The 20,157-nt window shown below is 47.8% G+C and overlaps 1 protein-coding gene and 1 pseudogene across 1 annotated transcript; both read right to left on the bottom strand.

The window, feature by feature from the left end:
• Positions 1-1,194: 1,194 nt before the first annotated feature.
• Positions 1,195-2,927, bottom strand: LOC120650355 (probable 2-oxoglutarate-dependent dioxygenase At5g05600). The gene is made up of 3 exons (XM_039927471.1): positions 2,356-2,927; positions 1,866-2,193; positions 1,195-1,685 (listed from the first exon to the last, which is right to left on the bottom strand). Exons 1-3 carry the CDS (start codon positions 2,799-2,801, stop codon positions 1,416-1,418), a joined length of 1,044 nt encoding a protein of 347 aa, XP_039783405.1. The 5' UTR covers positions 2,802-2,927; the 3' UTR covers positions 1,195-1,415.
• Positions 2,928-9,387: 6,460 nt separating this feature from the next.
• LOC120650354 lies at positions 9,388-11,105 on the bottom strand (annotated as a pseudogene).
• Positions 11,106-20,157: the final 9,052 nt, after the last annotated feature.

Raw genomic sequence — 20,157 nt, 5'->3', positions numbered from 1 at the left:
TATGTTCCATGGGTTGGGTAGCGGCACCCCTTCTTTTGTGGCAAGGCGAACGCATCCGGGCCGGCATACTTCTGTAACCTTGAAGGGACCCTCCTAGCTGGGGGAGGGTTTGTGGAGCCCTGCTCGGTTCAGAATCCGCCTTAGGACGAGGTCCCCAGCCCGGAGCTCCATACTGTGCACGAACCGTTGATGATAGCGCCTGAGCGCCTGGTTGTAGCGTGCATTTCGGATTGCTGCTCGCCACCTTCGTTCGTCAACGAAGTCCACACCGTCACGCCGCAGTTGTTCCTGCATGGATTCGTCAAAAGCCTGGACCCGTGGTGAGCCCATGTGAATTTTCGGGGGAAGACATGCTTCAGCCCCGTAGACCAGGAAGAATGGGGTCTCCCCGGTGGCTCGGCTGGGTGTGGTCCGGTTGCCCCATAGTACGCACGGAAGCTCATCAACCTATTTTGCACCATGCTTCTTCAAGCAGTTATAGGTGCGGGACACGTGGCGCCCCCCGGACCCCGCCCCGGCGGTATGTTGGTTCTACGTGCGTGGGAGGTCCGGACGGACGCGGGGAGGGTCCGAGCCCTCGGCTGTTGGCGCGGAGCTTCCCCTCCTCAGGGACACGTGGCGTCACCAGACCCGTCCCATAGTGGGGAGCGGGTCCGGGGCAGTTGGCCCGGTGAGGTAAGAGCCTGACCTGTGAGGCCCGGCTGCTCCGCTCCTTATGGCGTAGTTACGGATGACTACGCGGGTCCTGTCTTGTTGAAGTAGGAGTGGATATCCCTGCTACATGGTACCGACACTCGGTCGAGCCCCGAGGAGGAGGCCGCTGGGGTGGGTGAGGATGCCGCCACCGCTCAGAGACCGCTGGGGTGGGTGAGGATGCCGCCACCGCTCAGAGAACTGCCGAGCGTGTGGGAGGAGGACGTTGGAGGGGGCACGAGAGGCGAGCGGGCTACACGGATGAGGCGCTATCCCTGGTGTTACCCTTTTTTTTTTTAGGGAAGCACACGCGTGCATGTGCCTCCAACCGGTCCGGGGTTGAATCTACAGCCCATTAGAAGGCCCATTTAGCCCAATGACATTGCTCACCAACTGGGCATTTGTCTTCAGCGGCAGTCCCTGCATACCTTGCAAAGTTTGGAACTGGACACTGCTCACCATCACCAACCGCAATAATCCCCCGTTCAAAAAAAACTGCAATAATCCCAAAATGTGGAGCACAGTTTGGATTTTGCAGACAAACCAGACCGGTCAACACAGGGCTGTTATTTCCAAGCATGCCAAAGTACTCGCCACATCACGATTATTATTAGTACAGAACACGCACACATATATTTCTACCGCATGCAGATGCATGCCACCCGATCGAAGACGACACCGGCCGCCTGGCTGGCGCCTCGTCATGGATCTTTAGTCATGTCCTAGGCGGCGGCGACGCCCTTCTTGAAATGCGCGATCTGGATGTTCTCCACGTCCAGCTTCCTGTAGTTGCTGTTCTTCCTGGTGCTGAAGAAGTCGCCCCAGTTGTAGGCGTTGTACCGGGGCGGGTTCCCCTCGCTCACCATCTCCTCCACCGGCTCCACCATGGTGTAGCTCGCCGGGTTGAAGAAGTAGGGCATGGAGAACCGCTCCTTGGCCGAGTTCACCGACACCCGGTGCTCCGCGCTCTCGTACCTGTCGTTGCTCCACACCTATTCGATCGGCCGTTAGTTCAAGCAAAAGATCTATCGTACTGTGTGTCGGGTTGGTAAAAAACCGGCTGATTTCGGTTGATTCAAAAATATTTCGTGAGAAAGAATAAATCGAAATAAAACCGAAAGCAGACGAGCCGAACACGTGGAATTATACGATGACAGGGGCCGCATATATACCTGGATGATGTCGCCGACGTTGATGATGAAGGAGTTGGGGACAGGCTTGACGCGGACCCACTCGCCGTCGGAGCGCCGCCGGACGTCGAGCCCGCCGACGTCGTCCTGGTACAGGATGGTCAGGGCTCCGGCGTCCTTGTGCCGGCCCACGCCCAGGGCGAGGTCGGGGCTCGGGCACGGAGGGTAGTGGTTCAGCCGGATGAAGGTGGTCTGGTCCCTGAAGAAGCCGTGCAGCCGGTCGGGCCTCAGGTTCAGGCTCCGGGCGATCAGCTCCAGTATCTTGAACGCCAGCTCCTCCATTGCTTTCGCGTACTCCTCCAGCGCCTCTCTGCAACAAGAATTCCCGGCCAGGTTATTACTAGCATGAAGAGATGAATTTTTAGGAGAATTATGGCACAACCATTATTACTGAGATGGAAAATGAAAACACCAATATGCAAGAAATTAAACGGGCGTGACAATCATGCAAGAAAACAATATGTTTGTTGACCTGAATCCCGGCAGGTCTTGAGGCCACTTGTTGGCGAAGACGAGCTCGCCGTCGGCCACGGCTGCCGGCGGCGGCGGCTCGCGCGGGACGAGGTCGAACACCTCCTTCCAGTCCCTGACGTTCTTGGTGTGCTCCGACTCGTAGTACCCGAGCGGCTCCGCCTCGCTCCTCCGCACGGCGGCCTTCCGCTCGGCCGGGAGCGCGAAGAACGCGCGCTGCGCCGCCGTCGCGCGCGCCACGGCTTCCGCCGGCACGCCGTGCCCCACCACCACGAAGAAGCCCCACTCCCGGCTCGCCGCGCCCACCTCCGCGGCCAGCGCGTCGGCGTCGACGGCGGCGAGCGGCGAGAGGTCGATGAGCGGGATGCCGGTGGCCTCGGTGACGGTGGGCTTCGGGCGGTGCTCGGGGGCCTGCACGAAGGCCTGGCCCATGGAGAGGCCGCCCATGGCGTTGGATCAAAGTTTTCCTGCGGTCGAGGTAGTCTTGAGGCTGCGACTGATGAGCTGCGTGATCTTTGGCCAGCAGGAGGCCGCGTGCAGTGCAGCTCGAGAGAGCGGGGCGAGCGTGTGATGAATGCGCGGTGGTTAAAATGGACGTTTGCGCTGGTGGGGATTCAATGAACCTGGATGGGTTTTCGGTGAATGTTGGCTTCTCCCGTGCTGGTGCTGATGTGTCCGTGTAACAACAGACTACCTGATTTGATGTGGTTGCTGTTCTTGTGTTCTGGTCTGTGACGTCACGGGTGATCTACAGATTGGGACCGGGCGTTTGGTTTGGAGAGTGGGCTACATTTAAAATTTAGGGATCGAACAGTTTCATATTGTGTATTTGGGGCTAATCTCAATAGAAGTATTGTAGGAGTGTCTTGAGCATAAATATCATACCACACCAATAAATTTGCTGACATGACAATTATTTATAAAGAGAAGGAAGAATTTTATGGAATCAGCATGATACTTCTTCGGTACTGTTATCAAGTTTCTAGTCTTAATAACTGTGCACCGACACTCTTCATTGAAACTAACTTTAGAGGAATAGAATGGTTTCATTTTAAGTTTGGTTGGAGGGACCGAGATAGAATAGAAATGAACTCCGTTAACCACTACTGCATCATGGTCCACGGCGAATTTTGCTGGTATCTCCCGTGCTTATGTGTCCGGGTACAGAAGAAGAAGATGGTCTAACAACAGTCTTACTATTTTCGATGTGGGTTGCTGTTCCGTGTGTTCTAGTCTGTGACGTCATGGGTGATCCATGGATCGGGGTTCTCTGGACGGAAGGAACAAACTAATTTCCCTTCCCTGAAAGACAATTATTTTATGAATTACTAATGATCCGCAATGCCATTCTTTATTTAACATTGTTGGTAAGAGTAAGAGATGGGTACGTAGATTAAGTTTTAATTAGTGTCTTCTGCATCGTTTGTGGGCTACACTGAAAGCACGTGTGACTTTGGCCAAGAAATGCATCCAATTTTATATGCATATAATATTCATAGGAAAACATTGGCTCTCGGTCGGTGCAACTTAGGCCCTGTTTGGCATAGCTTTAGCTTCTCTTAAAACACAGTTTGTGAAGCGATTTTTCTGGTGAAACAACTTTCCTGGTGAAGCTAAAGTTGTTTTGAAAAATATTTGGCAAAATAGCTTCTTCCTAGTGAAGCTGGATGAAACCACGTTTTTTACTTCATCCCGGTAGTGGAAGCACATGGATGACTTCACATGTTGCTTCAAGGAAGAAGCTGTCGCAGTTTTACCTCTTTGTCATAGCTTCACAACAAGCTGTTTTTTAAGCTCTTCTTGAAGATATGTCAAAGGGGCCCTTAATCATTCTCGGCCATTAGACCAAATATGATGTTACATGAGAACGTTCGGCTACAGATCAGATGCAAGTCCAGTAGTGAAAGGTGAAAAAAGTTTATTTGGCAGAAATTCTAGAACGACCTACATTTTGAGCTAGAGAGACTAGAATAGTTTATATATATGCATGAATGAATCTTCAATTCCATGCAATCTAGCTCGGTTCATACTAACACTCTAGAACCATTTTTCATGTTCTCTCCCTTTTTTTTCATTTCTCATTTTTCATGTGAAACAATCAGCAGGTTAAAACCACTGCTCAATATAATCAGCACTGTTAAATACTTTAGGACCATCTAGCAGTAGATCGGAGGGACTACTCACTGGTTCTTGAAGAAGAAACCGTCCATGGTCGATGACGAGCATGATGACGGAGTCCAGAGTGCCGCCGGAGTGGTTCAAGGTGGAGGACGACGTGCAGTGCCGGTGCTGTAGTCGACGGAGAGCCAGTGGCGGCGACGGCACGGCACGGTGGAGCTTCCCGTCGCTGACAGCCCCCTCTCTAGATCGGGTTAGGGTTTAGGATCGTAGGAACTGTAGCGGCGGCGAACCTTATAATCTAAGCCTCTAATCCTCACCTCCACTTTATAGGGCTGCACGACGGGGGGCCCACCAGCCTCATCTTGGGCTGGGCGTCCCCGAACAGGATACGAGTCAAGGTTGGCCCAGTCGTTGGACTGGCCCGGTGGAGATCAATACTAACATTCTCCCCCTTGATCTCACCTTTGTACTTTAAAATTTCTCAATTTGAACTTAACTCTTTACTTTCTCTTTAGTTGCTTTGCTATTGGCCTCATCTCATTGCAGATCAGTACGTAGAGCGTGCCTCATCATGACGGTTATTAGGTACCGTCAGACTTAACAGCCACAATGTACCTTTCTGTATTGAAACAAGACCTTAACCTTTCTTTGGGCCCTTTAGTAATCCAGAAATCGTAGGCCTCCCGTAAAACCATGTCGACTTGGGCGGTAGGACTTTGGTAAGCGGATCCGCAAGCACTTGCTTGATACTTTGGTGCTCCATGATTTCATATGATTCTGGATTTTCTCCTTTGCAACACATAACCCATTGTCAATGTATTTGGCAGCACACTTGATATGTTGCAATAGGAGTGAAAACATTCGAATGGTATATTGCTGTTGTCTACTATTATCAATTCTGGGTAATGATTTCCTTAACCATTTTGCCTGTCTTGTAGCCTCATATAATGCTAAACTTTGGGTACACGACCCACAATATCACAACTATTTTGCTTTGGAGCTTTTCCACAATAAAACTCCAAACTCGAGTGTTAGCTACTACTGTGGGCTTCACTAAACTCGCCAAAACTTGATTCTTTTTACTCACAACCTTTTGAGAGTAAATGTTTCTTTCTTACTTAGCATGAGGCTGACAATATTTTGCAAAATTGCAATACATTCTATAACTCCATTCCAGTGATCTATTGCTGGACTGGACTTCTGCCAAAATGTCCCGGATACTTGCACTATGTCAGGGTAAATTCTTTTGAGCACTAATTTTGCTTCCAACAGCTGAAGCACATATAACCATTTCTTTTGATCGATCATATAACTGTTCATGGAATCCTGAAAATTCCAAAACTATTACCCTTGACAATAGGATAGGCGTAGGCTTACTCGCATGAATACTACATATCTTTTAGAACTCTTTTCTAAGTATGCTCTCTGCGATAGTCCTGATACCCTCTTTTTTTATTCTGGTGAATTTCCTTTCCTAGAGCGAATGACTCTTCACCGAGATTATTTTTATCAAAACTAGAGGTCAAAATAACCTTCTTTAAACCTTTTCAGGAAAAGGATTTCCCATCTTTTGAACTTTGCATATTTACAAATTGTCATTTTGCATTGACCTTTACTTAAAACCCAACTTTTCTTTGTTCTCATAAAACTTTAGATACTACTATTCTATGATTTGATATCATCAAGTGGTATCGCAATATTCTTTTCTTCTCACAACAAAACCATTTTGGTTATGTCATGTATATACTTTCTTGTGCAAATCTACGTCGGGAGATATTGCTCCAACGTCCATCTGTTGCAATTCTAAAAGCAGTATGCCATCAATTGCATTTTGCTTCTAAAAGAATCCTTTCATGAGACTGAATAAAATGTCTCATTATAACTTATCCTTTTCTTTGCATAAAATCTTTTGCTACAAGTCGCGCTTAGCAACTTTTCATGTTCCCTCCGGAGTCACGTTTCAATCTTGTAGACCCATTATAGCCTATTGTCTTGGCTCTATTAGGAACTTATTCTATGTTCCAAAATAAATTTGGAACTTTTAGGTCTCATTATATCTTCCATGGCTTCTCGCCACGTCGATGAATGAGACAACTCAATTTATGACATTCATATAACGTCAAAACATATGTTGAGACAATTTTAGTGCTTGAATCATAGGAGTGAACATACAGTCCCACTTCTTTTCAACCCTTAGTTCTCGGCATACTTTACTCCCCAGATTATCCCATCTATTGCAAAGATGGAATATCTTCAAACTTTTGTTTGGGTTTGTTCTTTACAAGCCTCAAAAAGTGCTTTAAGCACCACCTTTTCTTTCGGGTGTTTTGTCTATTTTCATGGTTGGGGTATCAACATTATGACCGTTGTACTCCTTTCGGTCATATTCACTTTAATAGATCATCCTTGCTTTTAAAATGCATCACATTTAACTTTGCGGGGAAAATTCTCTCTAAATTTTAATCTTTCTTGTCTTTCTAATCTTTCTCCCCCTCGAAATATGGCACAAACTTTGCTGCCATAATTTCGAAACTATTTTTAACACTTATGAATGAGGAGCCTTTCATTATTAGAACTTTATTCATATTCCCAAGTCATACAAAATAATGGGAGTACCATTTCCTCGTTCTTTTTCAAGAGGTCCTCAGAGTTCTTGATTTGTTGCACTTTCAAGAACTCATCAAGTTCTTCATTATGCTATACTTTTGCAAGTCATGCTTGCAATCTTGGTTCGCATACAACTTTCTTTTTATCATTCGATTCTTTTCAAGTCACTATAGTAGTGCATGAGAATTACTGGGATAACTTTAAAAGCTCCCCCAGACTTCTTTACTTTTATGTGATACTCAAGTAGCACATGATCCATCACAACTTTTCCTGTCATGCAGGATATAAGTGACAAAAACTTTTCCGACATGCGGTATAAAACTTCAAAGGCATTTGCAATGCATGTTTAATTTAACGTTGGTCAAATTGAACGTGCGTCAAACTCATTTCAACCATTATCTTTACTGTTGAAGGACAAGATAACACTTTATAGAGATAAAATTTTGGTCACAATGACTAAAACATGCACATATACTTTCTTTTCTGATTAAATCTTCTCGTTGGTTCCAATATAATCTGAAAATTTAACGAATTACAATATTCGCAAAACTTTAGTGAGAGAAACCAAAACCTTTTCGAAAACAGTTGCATCTCTTTTTCATATCAACTAAAAGTCATAATGGAACAAGCACTTTTCTTTCTTAACCTCAAGCTGAGTAACCTCAAAGCTTTATTTGTAGCGTTGATCGGAATCAACCTTTGTCTGTTAATTTCTCTCTACTTATGAAGAATTGTATGTCTCAATTTAACATTGGTCAAAATTAAAACATACAACTTTCCTTTACTTTCAATTCTATATGACCGTTGGGCAGAAATAGAACACATGACTAGAATAAAAAAATTATAATATTGCCATCATCAACTTTGGTCAGAAAATGACAACATCATAATAAATTTTAAATTTCTTTTCTTTTAAGAGCAAAATAATGCTCGACTTGACACTTTACAATGGCAAAATAATGCCAAAAACAATCTTTGACTTATAACAGCGGAAACTTTCTTCACCTTAATCTTCTAAGGCAGCTTTTTCCCATAGGAAAAAAAACTGATCTGAGCTTTTCTTTCTTTATTGCAGCGGAAAACTTTTCTTTCTTTCAGAAGCAATTCTTTGTCTCTCCATTCTCTAAAAATTTATCAGAGATTCAATCTCAAACTTTAAACTCAAAATAAAATCATAATATTGTTATCATCAACGTTGGTCAGAAAATAACAATACCATAATTTAACTTTAAACTAATATATTTCTACTCCTCTATTTAAATTGTCCCGTTGGTTCTAATTTAAATAGAGGATAAAACTTTTACTTTGCAGCGGAAACATGAAAAATTCTATATTCAAAAATATTTCTGTACTCTTTTATTCTCTAAACAATATACACATTGGTGCAAAATTGAATAGAGGTCAAAATATAATCTAATTCATCAAGACATTATTCAAAGAAAAACTTCTGAAACTAAAGCCGGCCTGCGATGTTTCATCGCATTCGGCCCATCTCGGCCCGCCGGATTGCCTCCGCGCGTGGGCCAATGCGTGCTCGCGCGGCCCAGCTCGGCCTCTTGGACCGAAACAAGCCCATCAGCCACTCGGCCGATCCTGGCCGTCGGATTTCATCCGATGGCTCCCCGGCAGTTTCGCCAGCCAAAAAAAATCGGCCTCCGCCCGGCTCCCCTGTAACCCTAGATCACTCTCTCCTCCCCTTTCTCTCGGCCGTGCCATGGCTGTTCCGCCCGAGCCCGGTCATTCTTCCTCTTTTCTCTCTAAGCACATCAAGCGGGCGGTGGTGGGGCGGACGCCCGTGGCCCTGGTGGCTCCGCCGCGTGGCCCTTCGCCGGCGCACCTGTCCGGCCGCACCATGGCCGCGCTCAAGCTTAGCCTTCCTTTCCCCTTCCCCTTCTTCCCTAGCCTCGCACCGAGCAAGGACTAAGGTCCGCCCATGGCGTCCGTAGCGGGAGATGGTGGCGCATGAAATGAATCTTTTAAACTTAATTAGTCCATAATTAAATATTATTTATCAAATAATAACGAAATATGCTACAGTATCAAAACTCAAACTTTTTCGCGAACTAAACACAGCCTTAGCCACCACAATTTCGGCACACGTGTCTTGTTTGTTTAGGATGTGTTTAGTTGATGAAAAAGTTTGAATTTTTGTACTGTAGCACATTTCGTTGTTACTTGACAAATAATATTTAATAATGGACTAATTAGATTTAAAAAATTCATCTCGTGGTCATCAGTTAGACTATGTAATTAGTTATTTTTTTCAACTGCATTTAATATTTTATACATGTGTTTGAAGATTTGATTGATGATACTATGCAATTTTTTTTTGAAAATTAAACAAGGCCTTACAAAAAAAATATCTTTGTAGTACGGAGCACTAGGAGAAATGGGCAGCACATGGCGAGACCATCATGGTGTCTCGTCTCTCATCAAGAGTCTACTAGACGTACAACGGCCGGCAGGGTCACCTTGATTGCATTCCTGCTACGCCTGGGGGCCCTTCCTGAAATGCTCGATCTGGAGGTTCTCCACGTCCTTCTTCCTGTAGTTGCCGCTGAGCTTGGCGCGGAAGAAGTCGCCCCAGCTGTAGGCGCTGTACTTGGGCGGGTCCTCCTCGCCGACCAGCTCCTCCAGCGGCTCCACCACGGCGTCGGCCGCCGGGTTGAAGAAGTAGGGCATGGAGAACCGCGCCCTGTCCCGGTTCACCGACACCCGGTGCTCCGCGCTCTCGTACCGGTCGTTGCTCCACACCTGATCGATCGATCGAGAAGGTTTCAGCAGTGATCTGATCAATCACAATTCACAAATAACCAACCAGTAATCACCAACAATACCTGCATCGTGTCGCCGACGTTGATGATGAAGGAGCCGGGGACGACCTTGACGCGGGCCCACTCGCCGTCGGAGCGCCGCCGGACGTCGAGCCCGCCGACGTCGTCCTGGTACAGGATGGTCAGCGCCCCGGGGTCCTTGTGCCGCCCCACGCCCAGCGCCAGCTCCGGGCTCGGGCAGGGAGGGTAGTGGTTCAGCCGGAAGAACGTGGTGGGCTCCCTGAAGAAGCCGCGCAGCCGGCCGGGCCTCAGGTCCAGGCTCCGGGCCAGCAGCTCCAGCAGCTCCAGCAGCTTGAACGCCATCTCCTCCAGCGCTTCCATGTACCCCTCCAGCGCCTCTCTGCACAAACAATTCCTTCAGCAAAGATTCAATTCGACAGCAGGCAGGCAGCGGGTGGATTCGGATTCGGATTCGAATTCGATCACCTGAAGCCTGGCAGGTCCTCGGGCCACTTGTTCTCGTACACGACGACCTCGCCGGCGGCCGCGGCGGCTCGCGCGCGACGAGGTCGAACACCTCCTTCCAGTCCCTGACGTTCTTGGTGTGCTCCGACTCGTAGTACCCGAGCGGCGCCGCCTCGCTCCTGCGCACGGCCGCCTTCCGCGCCGCCGGGAGCGCGAAGAAGGCGCGCTGCGCCTCCGCCGCGCGCGCCACGGTCTCCGCCGGCACGCCGTGGCCCACGACAAGGAAGAAGCCCCACTCCCGGCTCGCCGCGCCCACCTCGGCGGCCAGCGCGTCCACGGCGGCGGCGTCGCCGGAGGACAGGGGCGAGAGGTCGATGAGCGGGATGCCGGTGGCCTCGGTGACGGTGGGCTTGGGGCGGTGCTCGGGGGCCTGCACGAAGGACTCGTCCATGGAGAGGCCGCCCATGGCGTTGGATCAAGTTTTCCTGCGGTCGAGGTAGTCTGAGGCTGCGAGCCTGCCACTGATGCTCGAGAGAGTACTGGGGCGTGTGATGAATGCGGTGGTTAAAAAAGGGACGTCTCCGCATGGGGATTCAATGAATCTGGATGGGTTTTTGGTGATTTTTGTTGGTACCTCCCGTGCGATGCGTCCGTATAACAACAGACTACCTGATTTGACGTGTTCTGGTCTGGGTCGGTGGGCTTGGGGCGGTGCTCGGCGGCCTGCACGAAGAACTCGTCCATGGAGAGGCCGCCCATGGCGATCAGGTTCCTGTGGTTTGTGTGGAGCTCTGTTGTTAGCTAGACTCGTTAGTGCCCTTGTGGTCTCAGGCTCTGTTAAGGAACACACTCTGGCCTGTGGGTGTCTGATCGCATTAGATATTACAAGTGGTGTACGTGTTCAAAAACACATCTAGCATTTGGTTGGAAAGCAAGTTAGAACGGAATGACTACTTCATCCCTGATTTCAGGAAGAGTGCTTAAGAGCCGTTGGATCACAGTGGGATCTTCCATCTTGACAATCACCTTCCTGACTATGAACCTTCCTCCATTAATTAATTATAGAAACCTGGTTTGCTCATGGCGACCAAGGCTGCTCGCCTGGTTCGAGCGCCTCTGCCCTGCTGCTTGTGGTGGCGACTAGGGTGCTGGCTGTGTGACACGTGTGTGGTCGTCGCGGCGCGACACCTAGCTGGTGCAGCCTTAGAGCAAGTATTATGGACGCCTGCGAGCGGAGTCCAACGTGGAAGAGAGAGAAAAGGAGGAGAGATAAGCAAGCGGACACCTCGCGAGACGCCAGTAAAAAGCGGGCGCATGCGCGCGGGGGCTAGCATTCGCTGCGCTGCTGCTCCACTCATCGCTGATTAGCTGCCGCCGCTCCACCAACTACTGCTGCAGCATTAAATGCTCACCACTCCACTCCCATTTTCGCCTGCCGCCGTCATATGCATTAGCCATGTTCTTAGCTTCTCGCAGAAACAAACTTTATCTTAGTTTGGTATATTTGTTCAGGACTTCCCCCGTAGCCCACATCATTTACAATATATATATATATATAATATGGTAAACTCACAACCTAACCACCTAGAAGATGATGAGGTAAGTGTACCCCAATGCAATATAATCAATCAAACACGAGCTTTATGTGGCCAAAGCTGGGCATGGCTAACTCCTAGCCAGGTTTAAACTAAATCGAGCAACCAATCACCACTACCACTATAATAGTGCTAAAGGCATTGCCCCAATGGCGGAGCCAGTCCCAGCACCAAGGGGGCTCCCTCATTCCTCTTCCTCCCTCTACTTCTTCCTCCTTTCCCCTATCTCCTCCCCCTTCTTCCCCTTTGCCTCCAATGGTGTTCCTGCGGCAGGGGGGGCTCAAGCCCCCACGCTGGCTCCGCCCCTGCATTGCCCTAATACTCAAATAATTTACCTAAACACTACTCTCAGTGGCTTGTTTACCTAAAAGAAAGTTGGAACCGTTAATTCGCTCGCATGGGGGGCCTTCGTGAAGAGGAGGCCGGCATATAACTCCATTGGCTGCTTTGTCTCCTTGCTTCGCGTGATGTCCATGCTCGGAGTGGCAGACGTGCGGCTTGTCCTTGTCCTTGATCCACGAGTCACTCACGGACGCAAGGCCGTGACCTCCCCAGCCATACCACGACCTCCTCGCAAACCTTGTACGTGACTGAGTAGCAGGCAGCCATTAGTGACTAGCAAGAAATATGCACAATCAGAACCAAAGTTGGTCACGTGGCTGAGTTTGGGGAAAAAATATTTTAACTCAAACTCTAGATTCATTGGTACTTTTTGAGTTGGCAGAAGCCATTAGCTAAATGAAAGCGAAAAAAACTTGCCCGTGGTCGACATATTCCTTGGCTGCATCGTGCCTTGACTGGCGAGCTGACCGTCGCTGTGCGACGGTACGAAGGCGGCTCTCTTGGTGATGTGGCCGCCTATCATGATGGAACTCTCCACGTCGGTGGCTTGCTCGGTGTCGTGCCTATTTGTGGATCGCACGGTGCCATGGCTGCCGGTGGGAGCAGTCGGCGGCTCGACGAGGATGATCTCGGGAGCCGAGCTCGACATAGCGTCATGACCGGGGAGCGCATCAGCCCTCGTCGGTACCAACATGGAAGTGTCGTGGAGAGCACCCATCTTTGGGGGCGAGGTCGAGGCTGCCATGGTGTGAAGGGTAGCTGTAGGCTGCTCCAAGCTGCTCACGTCCCATGACGAATCTAACCCATACATGTAGAGGAGGCTCATCTCCCCTTTCTTCTTCTTCTTCCTCCCATTCTCTTCTTCTTCCTCTCCCTTTCTCTTCATTCTTTCATTCCAAAAATAGAGGGGCTTAGGGGGGTATCCATTGATTTTCGGGAGGTAGGGGGCATGATCCCCCCTAGCCCCCCCCTTTGGATCTGCCTCTGCTCACACTCTTGCGGTTCTCGCTCCACCTACACCAGAGCACGCAAGCTGCTATGATGAGAAGAACGAGCAGCACCCCACCCGCGGAGCCACATGATGCAACGATGATCTTCTTCTTGGGCGTGTTCTCGTTCGATCGCTCTTGAGCCATGATGGCTATAGCTTGATGATGTGGAGAATGACCGAGCGGTGATGGGTAGCTCGGTGTGGGGTGGGAAATGAAACAACGGTGATGGCTAGCTTTGTTTGGAGTTTGAAGAAGCGAAGGAGTGATGGCGAGTATCTTGGTGTGAAGAATGTGCTTTTATGCTGGTGGACCGTTGATTTCCTATGGGTTCGGAGCTGGCGACGCTGAGTGGTAGGGCGGCCAACGTGTTGATGTGACGCTGGCACCTGAGCACCTGTTCACACCTGTTCTACGGCACATGATGAGCAACGATAGCATAAAGGATCCCTGCCAGCCTTGCTCTGCATGCCTAAGGTTGCATTTTTTTCAACAACTACTGTTGTCTGCAGATTCTTTCACCCCAAGCCGTTGCCTTGCATGAGTGTAACAGTGAAGGTAATAAAAGCGCGTCATTCCAGAAAGACATTAGAGTAAAAAAACGCTAGACCTTTTCTTTTAGGAAGCAAAGTATATAATACTCTATACCTCCAAACTATGTAAGTCTCATTTGTGTCCTAGAACTAAACTTTAACCCTCTTATTTGGATGACAATTAGTAAAAATTCATAAAATTTGTAAGTATATATTTGGGATTGAGGGAGCATAAAATAAAAGTTTCTGCTCGGAGTGCTAGCTAGATACGAAACCAAAACAATGAATCACACAAACTTGAACCATACTAATTTATTGTCAGGGGGGTATGATTCCCTCTAGCCCCCCCTTGGATCCGCCTCTGCTCACACTCTTGCGGTTCTTGCTCCATCTACACCAGAGCACGCAAGCTGCTAGGATGAGAAGGACGAGCGGCACCCCACCCGCGGAGCCACATGATGCAATGATGATCTTCTTCTTGGGTGTGTTCTCGTCCGATCGCTCTTGAACCATGATGGCTATAGCTTGATGGTGTGGAGAATGATCGAGCAGTGATGGATAGCTCGGTGTGGGGTGGGAAATGAAACAACGGTGATGGCTAGCTTTGTTTGGAGTTTGAAGGAGCGAAGGAGTGATGGCGATTATCTTGGTGTGAAGAATGTGCTTTTATGTTGGTGGACCGTTGATTTCCTATGGGTTCGGAGCTGGCGGCGCAGAGTGGTAGGGCGGCCAACGTGTTGATGTGACGCTGGCACCTGAGCACCTATTAACACATGTTCTACGACACACGATGAGCAACGACAGCATAAAGGATCCATGCCAGCCTTGCTCTGCATGCCTAAGGTTGCATTTTTTCAACAACTACTGTTGTCTGCAGATTCTTTCACCTCAAGCCGCTGCCTTGCATGAGTGTAACAAAGAAAGTAATAAAAGCGTGTCATTCCATAAAGACATAAGAGTAAAAAAAAATGCTAGACCTTTTTCTTTAGGAAGTAAGGTATATAATACTCTATACCTCCAAACTATGTAAGTCTCAATTGTGTCCTAGAACTAAACTTTAACCCTCTTATTTGGATGACAATTAGTAAAATTCATAAAATTTGTAAGTATATATTTGGGATCGAGGGAGCATAAAAGAAAAGTTTCTACTGGGAGTGCTAGCTAGATACCAAACCAAAACAATGAATCACACAAACTTGAACCATACTAATTTATTGTTTATCCAACAATGATGTTGCAGCACGAAGGGATACACCCACAATTTAACCCAAACTAAATTAACAAACTAAATCAACCTTTAGGGAGTCTATTATTGAAAAGTTACTTCTTCTGTTCTAAATTATTAGTCGTTATTGCTATGCATGTGTGTTTAATTGAAAAAACCATCATCTACACTAAGGTCCATGATGCAGCTAGCGGTGTCACCGGGTAAAGGATCCTCCCAAAAAATAATTTAAAAATATGATCGGTGAAAAACAGACCGACAATTGGAGGAACTTGATCGAGACTAAGAGGTTTCAAAATCCATCTATGACGCTTTGCAATTAAATTTAAAGTTATGCTTAGACAGGATGGTCAATAACACAACAAGACAGATCAAATTAAAAAATTTGGTGGAAACTTTACTCGTTTTAGAATTCCATATTTACTAGATTGCAGCCCTAATTAGAATCGATATCCTAATTGGAATTGGAATCCAAATTGAAACCCGAACAAATTAATAGGAATACCATCGACCAATCAATATCTGCACGCAAAGTGAACAAAGTGAATAAACCTAAAGTTGATGGTACTAGAGTCTCATTGTTCCCAGGGCCGGAAAGCGGCGGCAATGTCCATGTGAGCACTGGGGGGCTCCTTCCTCTTCTTCCTGCCTCTTCGTCTTCCTTTTTTTTCCCTCTCTCCTCCTCCTTCCCCTTTGCCTACAATGGAGTTCCTGGGGTAGGGGGCTTGAGCCCCCCTGCCCCCACGTTGGCTCCGCCCTTGCCTATTCCAATGCCGAAAGTAAGAAAGTAAAAGCGTGTCTTTCATCTCAAGCGTTGCGCTTGCAGTTCCGCCATGTTTGGTTGGCTCAATTATTAACCAGAGGGGCAGGTCCGGAATAATTACCATACAAGCGCAAGTCCCGACTTTCCCATCTCGGCAAGATGGCACGCGCACTGAGCATCTTCACCTCACCAAAGCCATGCAACGATGGCTGGTGAGTGCAAACGTAGCACAACAATCACTAAGGGCAGGAGCGGAGGACCCAGTAGATTCCTCCGGCCGCGAGTAACCTCTGCAAATTGCCTCGCGGCTGGCTGAATCTGCATGGCAGTCGGCCACTCGCCTCCTTCTCTCGCTAAGCAACGGGGATACTATTGATTGAGTGCATTCCTTGGCTGGCTTTGCTAGCCCTATGGTCCTGGACACTTCCAAAGGGAAAGTAAAACATTTTTTTCATCTTTGAGCATGTAATACAGCTCCTGCCGAATGCTCCCTCACTTCACTTATATTTATGTCGATAGATGATGTTGTGACCTTCCCAGTGGTTAAAAAGTAAAACCTTTTGTATTGGTGCTTCGAGGGTCTTATGTAAATTTCTAAGAACAAGCAGTGTTCTTCCCTTTAAGTCCCGACTGAGAACGAAGCGAGCGATTGTGACGCATGATGGCTTGTTCTTGTCCATTGTTAGATTTCGTTGTGCACACGTGTTGGAGATATGGTGTCGAGTGGCAGAACTCAGCACTTCACTGGCCTATACTTAGTCGCAAAAATGCGCTGGCAGTTGAGCCGGCCCGTTCAGTTGGCGAGCGGGCCCTACCAGTCAGAACCCACGACGCTCCGTGGCCACACCGTGGTAGCGGTGGGCCCCGGATTGCGGAGGCCATGGGCCCCGGATTGCGGAGGCTAAGGTTTGGGGAAAAAAAGTCGAGCTCTCCACTATGTCACTGCCTTGAGAGCATGGTGTCAGAGCGCGGGAACTGGTTACCTGAGAGAGGAATGGTCTGATAGTACGGTGGCTAGATTGGGCATCCAGCTGCTGCTCATATCACACGGCTGCGGCGCATAGTCTCTCTGTGGTCCGTGTGACTAGCTGCTACTGATTGCTTATGGCACAACACGTGAGCGCGCGGGCTCGGAATGAGAGGCAGACAGGGACGCCAGCCTTTAATGGAGGGAAACGACTCACTGTTGCTGCTGATGGCACGACCGGGCTGGACATCTGCTTTTGGGACATCATTGGACAATGACCCGGGCGAGAGGAGAGGAGGCGAGGACTTGCATGCCATATATTTGCAAGCATCTCTATACCCAGCATTGCATTTGCTTGATTGATTCACTGTGCACCACGGGGTCGCTTCACTATCCGAGGGCTGCACGCGCCTTGACTCTATTTTTTCATCAGCGAACTCCTCGGTTCTGTTGAAAATGGTGTGCCCAGAGAGGGATCCTTTTTCTTTTTTTCTCTATGTGTTAGCTTTAGATCTCCTACAGAGTATGCTCAATAATGCACGAGCTCAGAATCTGCTACAGCTTCCAATACCCTTGCATCACAGTCAAGATTTTCCAATCTTGCAAGTAATCATAGAAGCTTGCCCCCTCACAAATCACAACTCTCAAAAATATTCTACAGGAGTTTGGACATAAGGTCAATTACTCCAAGTCAATGCTAGTTCCAAGCAATCTAGAGGAAGACAGAACAACATTGCATGCTCAGTTATTTGGTTGTGTGTGGTGGGTACATAAGGTTATCTTTAGGCTTGACTAAGGCCAATGTAATTGATTTTCTGCCTTTGGTATCAAGATGTGCACGGCGGCTAGCTTTTACCTCATCTTTTCTATCTCAAGCTGGGGGATTAGAAGTCACAAACTCCATTTTCACATCATTTCCAATGTTCTTCATGAGCACTTTTTGACTTCATAAAACAGTCATCAAGCAAGTGGATAGTTACAGAAAGCATAGCCTATGCAGACATCAATGACAAAAGACCATCCAAAGCAGCATGGGACTTAGTCTGTTTGCCAAAAAAAATGAAGCGGAAAGCATGGGACCAGACATTATAACAATGGTAATTTGCCTTCATCCTCAAGATATCTTAAAATTGCTAGATTCTTTCAAAGGCCTAGCAATGGTAAATGTATTTGATGGAGCCACGTGCTTTTTCTCAGAGGATTTATGGTTAAACAAAGTGCCAAGAATACACTACCCATATCTGTTCTCTTTTGTATAGTCTACAAATATTTCTATCAGTATGGTTGGAGGTCCAAATTAGAAGGACCTGAGACACTTTTCAACCTTCCTCTATCATCCTTGGCCGCTTCACAACTTATTGAGCTTGCGCGAGATTTGAACTCTCTCCCAAATGACTGAGGAGAAAGATTATCGGTCCTATATATATGGAGTTCTTCTTTCTTTTCCACCTCCAAAGCTTATACTTATCTAACTTGTCTCATGCCAACACACCCTTTCTTTCTGTGGCTATGGAAGTCTTCCTGTCAAAACAAGCATAAAACTTTCTTTCGGTTACTTCTGAGGAGGAGAAATACGCAATTGCCCTCGTATCATTGTGTGTATCAGTGTGTCTGCTCTGCTGTAATATGGGTCTGGAGGAAAAAGTCTCACACTTGTTCTTCACTTGTCATTTTGCACAAGCTGATTGGATTAAGATTAATATTTTGGTGGTGGAGTCTGATCCAATTTTAGCCTTGGAAGAGATTAAAACACAAATCAACTTCCCATTCTTCATGGATGTCATATTCTATTTTGTTGGAGCCTATGGATGCAGCGGAATGACCTTATATTTTCAGAGGAATACCACCTTCTCTGTCTCTGTGTTTCAAGAAAGAATTTGCTAAACTTGGCAAAAGCACGGCATAAAGAGCCTATGTTAGAATCACTACCAGAAAACGGAAGGCTCCTGATGGTATTTTCAGTCCGACGGGAACGCAGCAACCACGCACCAAAAAATCCCCACTCGACTCCCAGCCCCGTCAGGAACCAAGTACTCACTCCCGAAACCCTATCTCTTCTCCCCTTTGCCCACTACCGTCGCCACCGCCTCCACTTCGACTCGTGCCGTCGCAGCGCTCCCTTCCCCTCCCCGCTTCCCACCCCTCTCCACCCGCCCTCGCCTTCGCCCATGGCCGTGCGGCCGCACATGCGGGGCGAGTCCTCTCCACCCTCATCAGCCCCTGTGTGCCGACTCGCTCGACTGTGTCGGCACCAGCTTGGACATCGAGTGCTTCGTTGCCGCCGGCGCCGAGGATGCCGCTCCCCTCTTCCTCACGCGCTCGCCTGCTACGTTCAAGGTTGGGGATGGGGAGGGAGACACAACATTCTCCGCCTCCCGGCCTCCCCAACGGCTGCCATCTCTTCGCTTGATCAGGTAAACAACAAAATATGATTGAATTTGCAGAAACTCTATCAATGAGAATGAATGGTCTGATTGTAGTTAATTCCTTGTATCATTGTACTTGTTCAATGCCAGCCTGACGGTGGAGCTGTGGAGGAGGTGCAGGCGTGCTCCACAGATGGAAGGCACACGGATTGGGGCGTCCAGCACCATCGCTGTGGCCTTCCTTCTCAGGCCCGATGTGGTACGATTCTCACCTTATCTTACATATTAACATTCGATGAGGCTTTTCTCTTGTGGTTCTCAACAGAAAAAGATTGACCTTTTACTTGCCTATGAGAGTTTGTACAGCATGAGAACCGTTGTTTTTCCTAGGAGGAAATATATAAGTATGGCATGAGAAGTGACTTCGTTTTTGTTCTTAGATGATAGATCCTAGAGTGTAACTTCAGGGCATGCGTGGTCTATTTGATTGGTAGAATTCCTCTTTGTTTTTGGTAATACTTCAAAATTAATGTAGGGCTTGTAGATTATATAGTGTGTCCATGCCATTCTGTAAAAAGATCAGATCCTTCATTCTCTGGCTTGTGAGCTAATCTTCTGCTGCTAATCGATTTGTTGCTCTTGCTCATCGTAGGAGTGTTGCACCTACATTTGCCTCAAGTTACGATGATGGTGCAGAGGTCTATGACTTCTGTTTTCTTATTCAATATCAAGGTGAACTGGCCTAGTTCACTTTTCGAAACTAGCTTAGTCAAGTATGGACTTGTATATGTAATAGTCATGTATGCATTTGTTCCAATTGTTTGACTGATGGCAGTCTGATTTGTATGATGTTGAGGGAAATGAACCTGAACTATCATTGTACAATTGAAATGGTGTGTTTGCATATCTGCACGTGTAATATATATATTTTTTTACCCTTGGTTGTGGTATTCCTGACGGCCAATCCGTCGGGAGTGGGTTTCCTGACGGCAAACCGTCAGGTGTCCAGCTTGGGGCAGCCTAGGACCAACCGATAGGAACTCCCGTCAGTAAATC

This window comes from Panicum virgatum, chromosome 9K (genome assembly GCF_016808335.1).
Source record: "Panicum virgatum strain AP13 chromosome 9K, P.virgatum_v5, whole genome shotgun sequence".
Lineage (NCBI taxonomy): Eukaryota > Viridiplantae > Streptophyta > Magnoliopsida > Poales > Poaceae > Panicum > Panicum virgatum.
The sequence above is the reverse complement of the archived record's forward strand: the minus strand, read 5'-3'. Positions and strand labels throughout refer to the sequence as shown.